The 13,716-nt window shown below is 37.1% G+C and overlaps 1 protein-coding gene across 2 annotated transcripts in view; it reads left to right on the plus strand.

Moving 5' to 3' along the window:
• USO1 (USO1 vesicle transport factor) overlaps positions 1 to 13,716 on the plus strand; it is an 88,793-nt gene that overhangs the window by 57,029 nt on the left and 18,048 nt on the right. For both annotated transcript variants that reach the window (XM_007998916.3, XM_073017410.1), the window contains 5 exons: positions 1,054 to 1,232; positions 4,643 to 4,783; positions 7,664 to 7,752; positions 8,155 to 8,309; positions 11,494 to 11,705. In XM_007998916.3, the coding sequence (XP_007997107.1) occupies positions 1,054 to 1,232; positions 4,643 to 4,783; positions 7,664 to 7,752; positions 8,155 to 8,309; positions 11,494 to 11,705 (776 nt within the window). The remainder of the gene's footprint in view (positions 1 to 1,053; positions 1,233 to 4,642; positions 4,784 to 7,663; positions 7,753 to 8,154; positions 8,310 to 11,493; positions 11,706 to 13,716) is intronic.

A 13,716-nucleotide genomic window follows, 5' to 3' on the forward strand; every position in this document is an offset into this window, starting at 1 on the left:
CAAAAACTTTGTGGGACTCACTTTATTGTGATACTTGCTTTATTGCAGAAGTCTAGAACCAATAAGTAGATGTCTGTGTAGAGAAACTCCATTTGTACTTACTTTTTCTATAAGCCTAAAACTGCTTTAAAAAATGAGTCTTTTTTTAAAAAAAATAATTGATTTTTGTCAACATACAGCTCAACTATTAGAAGTAAAAGTGTTGATGTACCAGATGAGCTTACTCGTCTTACAGTGTCCAGCATCAGTCAATATGTTTATCAGAAGAAATGGAGGTCATTCGTTAATCTATTATAATACTTGGTAAAGTAGAGATCAGTTGGAGAGTTTTCACTATGATAATAGTGAAAGCTGTAGTGTGGATGAAACTGCCCTGGAGAGTATATGCTGTAAACAAAGAAGAAAAAGGATAAAACCATGGAGGAGAGAAACAATGAAAGATTGAGAACCTGCAGAGCTGTAAGGAAAATCAGGAAAGAGTAATGTTTTAGAAGCCAAGGGAAGTTTCAAGGAAGAGACAATGTTAAGAGCTTCTTAGAAATCAGATAAGATACGGTTGATTCATTCAACAAATGTTTAATAGTTAAGTACTGTGTATATACATGATATCATGTCTCTGTCTCTGCTAAAGATACAGAAGTAAGTAGGCTGTTTATAAGCGTTTGTGAATTATAATCTAGTGGAGAAGACAAACACTACCTAATAATAAAAGGAGTAGGCTACTGTGAGAGCATGTAACTCGTGACACTGACCTATTCCTGTAGTCTTGGTAATCATTGCTGAAGAAATGATGTTTAAGCTGGGATTTGAAGATAAACGATGAGTTACTAAGGCAACTGGGTACTTGACGTAGAAGTCAAGAGATCTTTAGGGTACCTGAGAAAGAGCATGCAGATTATGGCCTGTGGCCGTCAGGTGTCAGAACAGACTATCTATCTGTCTCGCCATATTGAAGAGATGCTGAGCATGGAGATTTGTCTTTTTAAAAATGTTTGAGAGTTTTGCGTCAGGTTTTATCAGCCTCAACACTTGTGTGTTACGTTATTTCCCCAGGTATAGTAGTTGAAGATTGTTTGATTTTGCTCCAAAACTTGTTAAAAAACAACAACTCCAATCAAAATTTTTTTAAAGAAGGCTCATATATTCAACGTATGAAACCTTGGTTTGAAGTTGGAGATGAAAATTCTGGCTGGTCTGCACAGAAAGTGACCAATCTACATCTAATGCTACAGGTATACTATCCTTAGACATAAATGTGGTAAGAATTTTGACAGTGATATTTACAAAGAGAAGAAAATTGCTTGTATTTGATAAATCCAGAATATTTGATGGGTTTCAGGTTGACTTAAAAAAACTTTAATATGGAAATTTGCAATTATCCTCCAACTAGAGATTCTGCCTACCCATTACTTAGCTTTGACGGTTATTAACATCTGGCAATTTTGTTTCATCGTTTATTCCTCTCTTTGCTGTATGATTTTAAAGCAAATTCAGACATACAGTTTCCTGATGGATTTTACATTAGGGAATAATAGGTTAGATTGTTGATTTGAATTTTTAAAAACCTGCTTTCTTCATTTAGGGCTGTGATAGGATAAATTTTAATATTCAAAATATTAAGTTCAAATAAATTCATTCAGTAAGCATTTACTGAGAGCCAGGCACTGGATACTAGGAAATGAATGATCATGTCCTGCCCTCAAAGATGATAGTCTGAGTTTTAAGTCCAATACATGTTAAATTGACAGACCACCTGTGATTTATTGATGCTCTATGGTGAAAGCTTAGTGGTAATAATAAAAGTGAGGACAGTAGGATCCCAAATTATTTCCTCATCAGAGAAAATTTTGAAGTTCTTTGAAGTTACTTGCTCCTTTATTGAATCCTCCTTCTCCAAACTCTTAAGTTTATACTAGTCTCCTCACTTACGAACTCATAATTCTTGCGGGCCTTTGAATATCTCTGAATTACACCTGTGTCTCTCGGAAGTTTTGGACCTAACTAGACGGTTAGCTCCTCTAGTAATTAGAGTCTGAATGCTGTCCCATGCCATGGAAGTTGCCTGCATAGGATTGATTGATAATTAGGGTAATCTGTGCCCCAGTTTGCCAGTACAGTATTCATTTTGTAATTACTAATAGCGTCCTCTTTCACTTCAAAAGTGTCCTCGTTTGCATTATAAATTATGCAGTTACCCTAGTTAGAATATACCTAAAATCTGTTAGAAAAGTATTTTACAGGAGAACTTAGTCACAGAGTCTATTTGTACTCCCAGCTTATCATTTCTGTTTTCAATTGTTGGTATGATACATTTCAAGAAGTTAATAGTTTTTTAATGTTTTAGAACCAGTGTCACCAAGTGGTAAGCTTGATAGCTTTGTTCAACACTGCTTTGTTTTGTTTTGTTTAAGAGACAGGTTCTCACTTAGTTGCCTAGGCTGAGTGCAGTGGTATCCTCACAGCTCATTACAGCCTCAACCTCCCTGGCTCAAGAAATCTTTCCACCTCAGCATCCTGAGTAACTGGGACTACAGGCGCAAGCCACCACTCCTGACTGGATTTCTTATTTTTAGTAGACATAAGGTCTCACTATATTGCCAGGCTAGTCAGGAATTCCTGAGCTCAAGCAATTTTCCTGCCTCAGCCATCCAAAGTGCTGCTGTTATAGGTGTGAGCCACATGCCCAGCCTACACTGCTTTCTTAAATAAGGAAATACCTCCAGAAAAGTAACTTCCAAAATGTGATTAGAGAGGGTGAGAGAGCCGGGCACGGTGGCTCACGCCTGTAATCCCAGCACTTTGGGAGGCTGAGGCAGATGGATCACAAGGTCAGGTGTTCAAGACCAGTCTGGCCAACATAGTGAAACCCCGTCTCTACTAAAAATAAAAATAATTAGCTGATCATGGTGGCAGGCGCCTGTAACCCCAGCTCTTTGGGAGGCTGAGGCAGGAGAATCACTTGAACCTGGGAGGTGGAGGTTGCAGTGAACCGAGATTGCGCCACTTCACTCCAGCCCAGGGAACAGTGTGAGACTCCGTCTCAAAAAAAAAAAAAAAATAGGGTGAGAGAATCTGATGATGTACAAAAGCATGTATTTCGTATCAAACAGTGAAAAGTTAAATTTTTGAGGAAGCTAAACATGTTTTATGGTTTAGAGTACTATGTAAAGAATTATTCTAAAGGAAGTGTCACTGTTTAAAAAGTAAAGTAGGTTAGGTGTGGTGACTCACACCTGTGATTCCAGCACTTGGGGAGCCCAAGGCAGGTGGGGATCACTTGAGCTCAGGAGTTTGAGACCAGCCTGGGCAACATGGTCTTTATCAGCCCGGTGTGGTGGTGTCCACCCATTGTCCCAACTACTCAGGAGGCTGAGGGGCAGGATCACTTAAGCCCAGGAGGTTGAGGCTGCATTGAACCATAATCATGCCACTGCACTCCAGCCTGGGCAACAGAGTGAGACCCTGTCTCAGAAAAAAAAATACCAAAAAATTATTAGAGTACAGCATGTAAACAGAAAAATACGGTATTCTCATTATATAACAAATTGATTCTTTTAAGAATTCTTTACTTTTCAAAAGTGAATAAACTGGCTTTCTGTAGCTTAGTAAAGCTTTTCTTTCTTACACTTGTCGTGAAGACCATAAACTCCAAAGCAAAGGAACTGAGTTTAATTCATTTTAATATATTCTCCACCTGCAATACTGAATAGTAGATTCACTCATGACTTTACAGGCCAGGAGTTATCTTCTGCTATTCTGTTAGAACCTGTTGGAATACTTTATGTATAACTTTATTTAGAGTTGCTTGTATTTTAAGTTCTCTATCATACACCAAATAAAAATGCATCACTGTTTTCCTGTTTGGACATACACATTCTGTATTGGAACTATTCATCATCACAGTTATCATGATTGTGTTCTGAGCCATTGAAAACACAAATTGATCTGCTTGCAGAGTTTTAATTCAAATTTTGCAGACTAAATTTAAAGAAAACATCTTTTGAAAAGTTTTTTAGTTATAAAATATTTTAATTGGGAGACATAACTGTGTTAGTTATTTGAGATAACTTTTTTTCATGTTTCTGAAATTTTAAGTTTACAGTCCAAGTAATCATAGAATCATAGGAATTTAATTGGCATTAGCAGTCAGTGCAGCCCACCCCATGCCTAATACATGAATCTTTTACCATCTCTCCAGTTGTTGGTTTTAGCCTCTCTTTAAATATTTCCAGTTGAGGGGAAATTTATCACCGGTCAGGTCATTCTGTTTTCAGATCTGCTGTCTTATTAGGTAGTTCATTATTAACTTTGATAAGAAATCTGCCACTCTGTAACTTATTCATCCGTTTACTTATTGAATATGTACTGTTACAAGTACTGTGTTTGGGAAACAAAAATGACCAAGGCAGTTTCTCTCTGGGAGTTCACAGTCACCTGAAGGAGACAACCTTAAGTGAGAGGCATAATGCAATATTACTGTCACAGAACTATTGCCATAGGAGCTCAAAAGAAAGAGCACTTAAATGTGGCTGAGCAGCTAAGGGAGTACTTCATGCAGAGTTTCTTGTTCACATAGATCAGATTTGCCTCAAGCCTTTTCAAATCTTTAAGAGACAAATTTTGTTTTCTCTTTCTTTCACAGCTTGTTCGTGTACTGGTATCTCCCACCAACCCTCCTGGTGCTACCAGTAGCTGTCAGAAGGCTATGTTCCAGTGTGGGTTATTGCAGCAGCTTTGTACTATCCTAATGGCTACTGGGGTTCCTGCTGATATCCTGACTGAGGTAAAGCAAATGAAGTCAAAGCTAACTCTGTGGAAGTTGAAATCCTGAATCCTAGGAAGAATTAGATATTTGCTGAGGGAAAAACTGTAATAGTTAACCATTTTTTAGGTTAAAATTTTTAATGATCTTACTAAAATATAATTCACATAATGATAAAAGTATTGATTCCAAAAGATATACTCATCCCTCAAGTTTTATAGTACATAAATAATAATGTTACAGTTTTGCAGATCCATCTACAAAGATTTCTCATTAATTTTATTACATTCAACAGGAGTGCACAGTATGATTTACATTTTGATTTTGAGAACCATGTGACTTAGTCTTATTCAACCGGTAGAGTCATTGAATAGTAAATTCTTTTCCCCGTGTGGCATTTTCTGTTGCTTACCTATAAGAGAAAGAAGTTAGTTTGAAGAAGAAAAGTTCAGTTTGTTTACATTTTTAAAAAATTTTTCTCAAATTAACACATGCAATATCAAAAGTACAAATAATAAAAGTTTTATAACAAAAATAACTGCCTTCAGCCTCACTTGTCCTTACTGTAAGTCCCACTTTACTTCCTCATGTTGCCCCATAATTATTTTATGGAATTTATATTTAAATCAATAGTTGGGGTTTATATTTTTACAATTGTATTGATACCATTCCTGCTAAGCCAAAGAGAGCCCTATATCCTTTTTTAAATATATATTTTTCTCATCCATGAGTCATAATTGTATTCTTCATTTTACTGTTACTCTATATATGCAGAGGTATATATGCTTAATAATCATGTATTAACACTTCGTTCCCCACCGCAGGCGGCAGACCCTCCATTCTCCTGCTCCAATCTGGGCTCTAATTCTGCCCCATGTCTCTTGTCCTGGGACTTTCTTCTGCCATCCTCCTAGGATTTCCTTTACTTCTCTCCTGACAGACTCCTTGGTTATCTGGATCCCTTATTTTTTTTATTTTTATTTTTGGTACAGAGGGTCAGTCTGTTGCCCAGGCTGTAGTACAGTGGCATGAACTCAACTCACTGCAACCTCCGCCTTTTGGGGTTCAAGCGATTCTCCTATCTCAGCCTCCTGAGTAGCTGGGATTACAGGTGCCCGCCACCACGCCCGGCTAATTTTTGTAATTTTAGTAGAAACAGTCTCACCATGTTGGCCAAGCTGGTCTTGAACTCCTGACCTCAAATGATCCACACATTTTGGCCTCACAAAATGTTAGGATTACAGACATGAGCCAATACTCCTGACCTAGATCACGTATCTTTTTCCTCTATCCCTTGGTTCATTAACTTTATTTTTCTTAATTTTCTTTTGTTGTTGTTGTTGTTGTTGTTTTGAGATGGAATTTCGCTCTTGTCGCCCAGGCTGGAGTGCAACGGCATGATCTTGGCTCACTACAACCTCCGCCTCCTGGGTTCGAGCAATTCTTCTGCCTCAACCTCCCAACTAGCTGGGATTACAGGGTCCTGCCACCATGCCCAGCTAATTTTTTGTATTTTTAGTAGAGAGGGGGGTTCCACCACGTTGGCCAGGCTGGTCTCGAACTCCTGACCTCAAGTGATCCGCCCACCTCAACCTCCCAAAGTGCTGGGATTACAGGCATGAGCCACTGCACCCGGCCATTATTTTTCTTAGTTTTCTTTTAAAAAAAAAAAAAAAAGAGTAAATAACAAGAGGATTTATTTTATTTTTGGCTCTTGCATGTCTGAAAATGTCATTCCTCTACTTTCAGAGTTAATTTAATGTTTGGCTAGATATGGAATTCAGGGTTGGAAATCACTAATACTGAACTTTCAGAACATCATTCCAGTGTTGCTGTTAGGAAGTTTGAAGCTTGAAGACATTATAATCCTACTCTGTTTTTTGTTGTTGTTGTTGTTTTAACGTAATCTTTTTATCTCTAGAAACTTTTGAGATCTTTTTTTTTTTTTGGTTTTCTGAAATGTACTGATAATATGCTTTCCTGTGGACCGTTTCCCCACTCCCTTGCTCTCCAGTTATTTTTATCATTCACTGAGCACTTTCAGCTGGAAACATACATCCTTCAGGTCTGAGGGTATTTTTGGCATTCCTTGACAATTTTCTCTTTTCTGTTTTGTACTGGTGGTGTTGTCATTGTCGTTGTTGTTTTGAGACAGAGTCTTGCTCTTTTACCAAGACTGGAGTGCAATGGCACTATCTCAGCTTACTGCAACCTCCACCTCCCGGGTTCACACAATTCTCCTGCCTTAGCCTCCCAAGTAATGGGGATTACAGACACATGCCACCATGCCTACCTAATTTTATATTTGTAGTAGAGACGGGGTTTCACCATATTGGCCAGACTGGTCTCAAACTCCTGACCTCAAGTGATCCACCCACCTGGGCCTCCCAGAGTCCTGGGGTTACACACATGAGCCACTGTGCCTGACCTCTTTTCTGTTCTCTTTCTGCAACTCTATTAGTAGACTTTCTGGGTAATTTGTCTTTTTAAAAATTAATTTTTAATTAACAAAATGGTATATATTTATCTTTTATAACATGTTTTGAAATAGTCTTTTTATTTTTTAACTTTATCCTTGAATTTTTTAATCTTTTAACTTTGTTCTCTGATTATTTTAAAACCTTTTTTCTGTTTTTATAGAAATAGATATTTTATCTCCTAGAGAATAGTATTATAGTTTTTGAGATTTAAAATGCATGTCAAGTGTTGTTTTATTGGAGACCCATGCTTAATGCTTTAAAATTTTACCTTGAGAAAGTGTTACAAGATTGCAGTGTTATCATTGATGTTTTGGTGCTTTTGGCCCTTAAAAAGTGGAATATAAGATTTTTTTCTCTTGGAAACATTTTCCTTCTTGGCTTAATTTCTCTAAATGTTCTTCTTCTTTCTTCCCCTTAACAGACCATAAATACTGTATCAGAAGTTATTCGAGGCTACCAAGTAAACCAAGACTACTTTGCGTCTGTAAATGCACCTTCAAACCCACCAAGGTAGAGAAGGGGAAATACTGAGATTACTCTGAGGAAGTAAAAACTTTGGGTTGTTAATGTATCTCATATACACATCTTACTCTTTTTAAAGAAGTTTAGTTGTATGTTTTGAAACTAGAAATTATCTTGCAAGATAAATGATATTGGAATTTTAAAAGAGTTGTTAGTTTTTGGAATTTAGATACTTAGATTCAGATATCATGTCGTTCACATCCTAGCTGTATGCCTTAAGCAAACAGTCACTTCACTCTGTCAGCTACAGTTTTTGTGAAATAGAGATAGAAATACTTAACTTGCTGGTGTTCTGGTTATGATTCTTCAGTCAACAAAAATGACTAGTTATTGACTAGTATACTTGGGTTGCATTGTTTCATTTTGTTCTTTTCTTTTTAAATGCAACAGACCGGCAATTGTAGTACTTCTCATGTCCATGGTTAATGAAAGGCAGCCATTTGTTTTGCGCTGTGCTGTTCTCTATTGTTTCCAGTGTTTCTTGTATAAAAACCAAAAAGGACAAGGAGAAATCGTGTCAACACTTTTACCTTCTACTATTGATGGTAAATAATTTAGTTCTAATTTTTATTTGAAAAAGTAAATCATTGTCTTTCAAACTTTTAATTGAATCTTTCTTTCTATGCTTTAGCCTAAAATACTTTGCATGCTTAGGAGAAAAAAAAAAACACCTGAATTCTAAAGCCTGCAGGTTAATTTAGACAACAGGCTTTGGAGTCAGACAAGAGTTTGCATTGTAGAATTTTCTCTTTTGCTATATAACTTTTGCTGTATAACTTTTTAACTTGAGCCTTACTGAGTTATGGGGGATAATAATACTCATCTTTATGTGGGCATAATACCCCATTAGGAACATTGTGAGGATAAATGCAGTTACATGCATTACATTACATAAAGTACTCACTCCAAAACTTAGCATGTATAGATGCCAGTAAACAGAATCTACTGTTAATTATAATTGTCATTCTAAAGATGAATTTTGCTGGGTGCAGTGGCTCACGCCTATAATCCCAACACTGTGGGAGGCCAAGGCAGGCGGATCACCTAAGATCAGGAGTTCAACACCAGCCTAGCTAACATGGTGAAACCCCGTCTATACTAAAAATACAAAAATTAGCTGGGCGTGGTGGCAGGTGCCTGTAATCCCAGCTACTCAGGAGGCTGAGACAGGAGTGTCCCTCGAATCCTGGAGGCAGAGGTTGCAGTGAACCAAGATTGTGCCACTGCACTCCAGTCTGGGCAACAGAGAGAGACTGTCTCAAAAATAAAAATTTTAAAAAGAAGATGAATTTTACTGTTAGATCACATTTAACTTTCAGTCTGTTGTTCTAGTATAGGTTAGAGTCATTACCCTTTTTATGGGTTCTTTAAATGTTTCATCTTACCTAAGATAAATTTTTGAAATAATTACCTTTATTAACTTTAAACTTTAAGAGCAGTTTCATAAAGGTAATTGGAAAATCAATAAAACTCATTTTAATTACATACATTGAAGTTTTTTGTTAGAATTTAAGTCTGTTTAATTATATTTACCAAAAAAATTTGGTAAAAAATTTATTACCGTAAAAAAATTATTGACCATTAGTGAAAATAAGACCCTGATGTAGTAGAATGATCAAAATGTGGCATTTCCTTAAGTTTGTTTTAGAAATGTTGTTTTTAATTAAGGTAAGTTTTTGGAATGTTACCATCATCAGTTTGATGCCGAAAATATTTTAATACAAGTTGAGCATCCCAAAAGTGAAATCTGAAATGCTTTTTTTTTTTTTTAAACATTTCTTCAAGCATTTAGCCTTTGTGTTTCAAACAATCTAATTGCACTCATTAAGTAATTTTGAAATGTATACTTAAGCCAGGCATGGTGGCTTACACCTGCAATTCCAGCACTTTGGGAGGCCAAGGCAGGCAGATTGCTTGAGTCTAGGAGTTCAAGACCAGCCCGGGCAACATAGCGAAGCCCCATCTCTACTAAAAATATAAAAATTTAGGCTGGGCCTGGTGGCTCATGCCTGTAATCCCAGCACTTTGGGAGGCCGAGGCGGGTGGATCACCTGAGGTCAGGAGTTCAAGACCAGCCTGGCGAACATGGTGAAAACCCGTCTCTGCTAAAAATACAAAAATTAGCCAGGCGTGGTGGCACATGCCTGTAATCCCAGCTACTGGGGAGACTGATGCAGGAGAATCACTTGAACTCGGGAGGTGGAGGTTGCAGTGAACTGAGATCACAACATTGCACTCCAGCCTGGGCAACAGAGTGAGACTCCAGCTCAAAAAAAAAAAAAATTAGCCAGGCATGGTGGCACATGCCAGTAGTCCTAGCTACATGGGAGGCTGAGATGGGAGAATCACCTGAGCCTGGGAGGTTGAGGCTGCAGTGAACCGAAATCGCACCATCACACTCCAGCCTGGGCAAACAAAGTGAGACCCTGTCTGCAATAAAAATTAAAAATAAAATATACCCTTTTTTTTTTTAATTATAGTCACCCTGTTGTGCAATCAAATGGTATATCTTATTCATTCATTATTTCTTTTTTTTGTTTGTTTGAAACAGAGTCTCCCTCTGTTTCCCAGGCTGGAGTACAGTGGCGCAATCTTGGCTCACTGCGAACTCCGCCTCTCAGGTTCAGGCCATCCTCCTGCCTCAGCTTTCAGAGTACCTGAGACTATAGGCGCCTGCCGCCATGCCTGCTAATTTTTTGTATTTTTTAGTAGAGATGGGGTTTCACCGTGTTAGCCAGGATGGCCTCAATCTCCTGACCTCGTGATCCACCCGCCTCAGCCTCTCAAAGTGCTGGGATTACAGGCGTGAGCCACCGCGCCCAGCCTTATTCATTCTTTCTAGCAATATTTTTGTATTCATTATCCCCACCTTCCCTCTAACTTCCCACTACCCTGTCCTGCCTCTGATAACCGTCTTTCTAATCTCTGTGTCCATGAATTCCCACAAATTTTTAGATCCCACAAATAAAGGTAAATAATTTTACTTTCTACCATTGATGGTAAATAATTTAGTTCTAATTTTTATTTGTTCTCACAAATGAGTGAGAACAAATGTTTGTCTTTACATACCTGGCTTATTTCACTTAACATAATGATCTCCAGGTTCATCTGTGTTGTTGTAAATGACTGGATCTCTTTGTTTTGTATGGCTGAATAGTGCTCCATTGTGTGTAAGTACCACATTTTCTTTCTGGAATACTTCTGATCCCAAGCATTTTGGATAAGGGATACTCAACCTATGTTTCTTTTCTCTCTCTTTTTTTTTTGGAAGATAGGGTCTCACTCTTGTCCAGGTTGGAGTGCAGTGATACGATCCCATAGCTCACTGCAGCCTCAAACTCCTGGGCTCAAGTGATCCTCAGGCCTTAGCCTCCTGAGTAGCTGGGAATACAAGCATGCACCACCAACTCCTGGCCTCAAGGGATCCTCCCACCTCAGCCTCCCAAAGTGCTAGAATTACAGGCGTGAGCCACCGTGCCCAGCCTCAACCTGTATTTCTTTGTTCTGTTACTTTTCTTCCAAGATAACTTTCTCTCATTGTTCATTTTGCTTTGAAAAGCAGATTTTTATCATTTTGAAAGTATATTTAATACTACTAATTAACACATGTTTAATGATTATATTTAATGGTATTTCACACTATTTAATGTGTACAGAAAACAATTGATTTAAAATTTGGTTTACGTAAAAATCTAATATATTTTTATTGTCTGCCTGCCATCTTTGTAGCAACAGGTAATTCAGTTTCAGCTGGCCAGTTATTATGTGGAGGTTTGTTTTCTACTGATTCACTTTCAAACTGGTGTGCTGCTGTGGCCCTTGCCCATGCTTTGCAAGAAAATGCCACCCAGAAAGAACAGTTGCTCAGGGTTCAACTTGCTACAAGTATTGGCAACCCTCCAGTTTCTTTACTTCAACAGTGCACCAATATCCTTTCACAGGTAAAGTTTTGCGTGAAACTTCTCTAAGGGGGAAAAAGTTCTGTACATTTTGATGTCAGTGATACAGGATTTAAGGATGTCTTTAGAAGATACAGATGAAAAAGGACAGAGAAGAGTTATTCTGCTCATTAGTTCATCATAATCAGAAACAGTTTTGTGGAGAAAAAGCAGTAAATACTGTTAGAGGGATAGTTTTGCTAAATAGTTACAAGGTCTGCATCATGATGAAAATACATGTTCTGGCCAGAAAGGTATTTTGAGGATTTTGTCTGGCTTTTAAATTATCCACAGTGTTCATGCATGTCATTTTTCTCTTTCTTCTCAGTAACTGAATTCAGGTTAGTTTATGGGAGGGAAGAGAGTAAAGTAGTTCATAGCTGTATATTTCCCTCTGTCTCTTCCCAAAGCAATTGATCATCTAGAAATAGTGGAACAGTGGTCCATTGTATATATAGTTATACAGTATATTCCCTTGAGGTTTGTGAGTTCTTAAATCCTTAAGTCCCCAGTGCATATCATTTACCTAGTAAGATGTAGGAAAACATAACAAAAAATTTTTGTGTGTCTTAGACTCTTAATGAGAACAACAAAGCTTTATTGAAGTGTAGGTGCTAGGCATTTAGGAATGTCACTTTCTGTTACATGATTTGCCCACATGTACCAGCCTTGCTGTTGAACAGTTCAAGTTCATGCTTTAGCAAAACTCTAAAGTCATTGACATTTAAAGTCACTCAGGGAGAGTAAAAACGTGACTAAATCTAAAATTGTTCTGTACACTGCTCTAGCAGTAGTTATCCTACCCCCTCCCCATAATAATGTGGTTGTGTCCGTCTTTAGTTTTTAATTCTGCCACACTCGTTGAATTGTTCCTTATTTTGAGCTTTTAAAGAAACATTAGCTCCATCCATAGAAATTATAAATGAAAGCTTAAAAAGTAACTATAGTGAAAAGGAAGTTGAAGTTTAAAATTGGCTTACTTTAATTGAAAGCTTATTTTGTCTTAGCACTTATCTCTTAGAGATTAAAAAAACTACCCCAAATTTTTATATCTTTACTTATTTATTACTTGGCATTCTCACGTTGCTATCTGTTAACAACAGTTTTTATTTAAAAGTCAAACAGTAATTATCTGTCTAATCACCATCACCACAGACTTCACTTTAACATTGAAATTACAATGAATGCATGATGAGAAGTGCTAAAGATGGTGATGTCTTCCCCATTCTTAAGTAATCACGGTGCTATAAAAATATCCTTTGTCTTCTAAAATATATATCCTCTAAATGTATCCTCTAACTTTATTGTATAAAAGAAGTATCATTAGAACTATCCTGTCCCAAATTATTGGCTTGAGTTTGTAGAGAGACTATGAAAAAGTATTTGAGGGATTTTTCCAGATTTAGACTTTTCTGAAGTAGTAATATGTTTGAATAATTTGTAATGTATAATTTGCAGGGCGATAAGATCGACAGACGGGTATGTATCACTTGATAAAGCTTAGGCATTTTCCTCTTTCAGCAAAGCTTTTTCTCTGTCTTGGGTTTTGCTGATTGGTTTTTTTTAACTGCTTGTTTGAAGTTACATTCTACTTACACTTTTGCGTGTCAGCCAATTTATTTCTATCGTAAATGACTCTCCAGTTTTTCTCCATGGGATATTGTATTGGTGTTACTAAACACTGTGGGAATGAGAATCTGAATCTATACTTGTGCTTCTTCTGGGGATGCTTGCACTTTTTGGATTTCCTTGGTTTTGGTTTTTTGCGTTTTTTTCTCCAAGCTTGCCTGTTTATTTTCTCTGAAGCCATTTCAAAGGAAGTAGAATTCAGGATTAAGAATTTTGTCTTTAGTCAATCAGCATATGAAAGAATGTGATTATTTTTATACTAGATTATTTAAAATGTACAATAGTAAGTATAATTTTGTAATTTGAAATATTTTAAATGAAATATGGATTATTCTGAATATAATCCATGTTCTATGGCCACCACTGAGGGTTAGTTTTTGCTGTG

This window comes from Chlorocebus sabaeus, chromosome 7, assembly GCF_047675955.1.
Source record: "Chlorocebus sabaeus isolate Y175 chromosome 7, mChlSab1.0.hap1, whole genome shotgun sequence".
NCBI classification, from domain to species: Eukaryota; Metazoa; Chordata; class Mammalia; order Primates; family Cercopithecidae; genus Chlorocebus; species Chlorocebus sabaeus.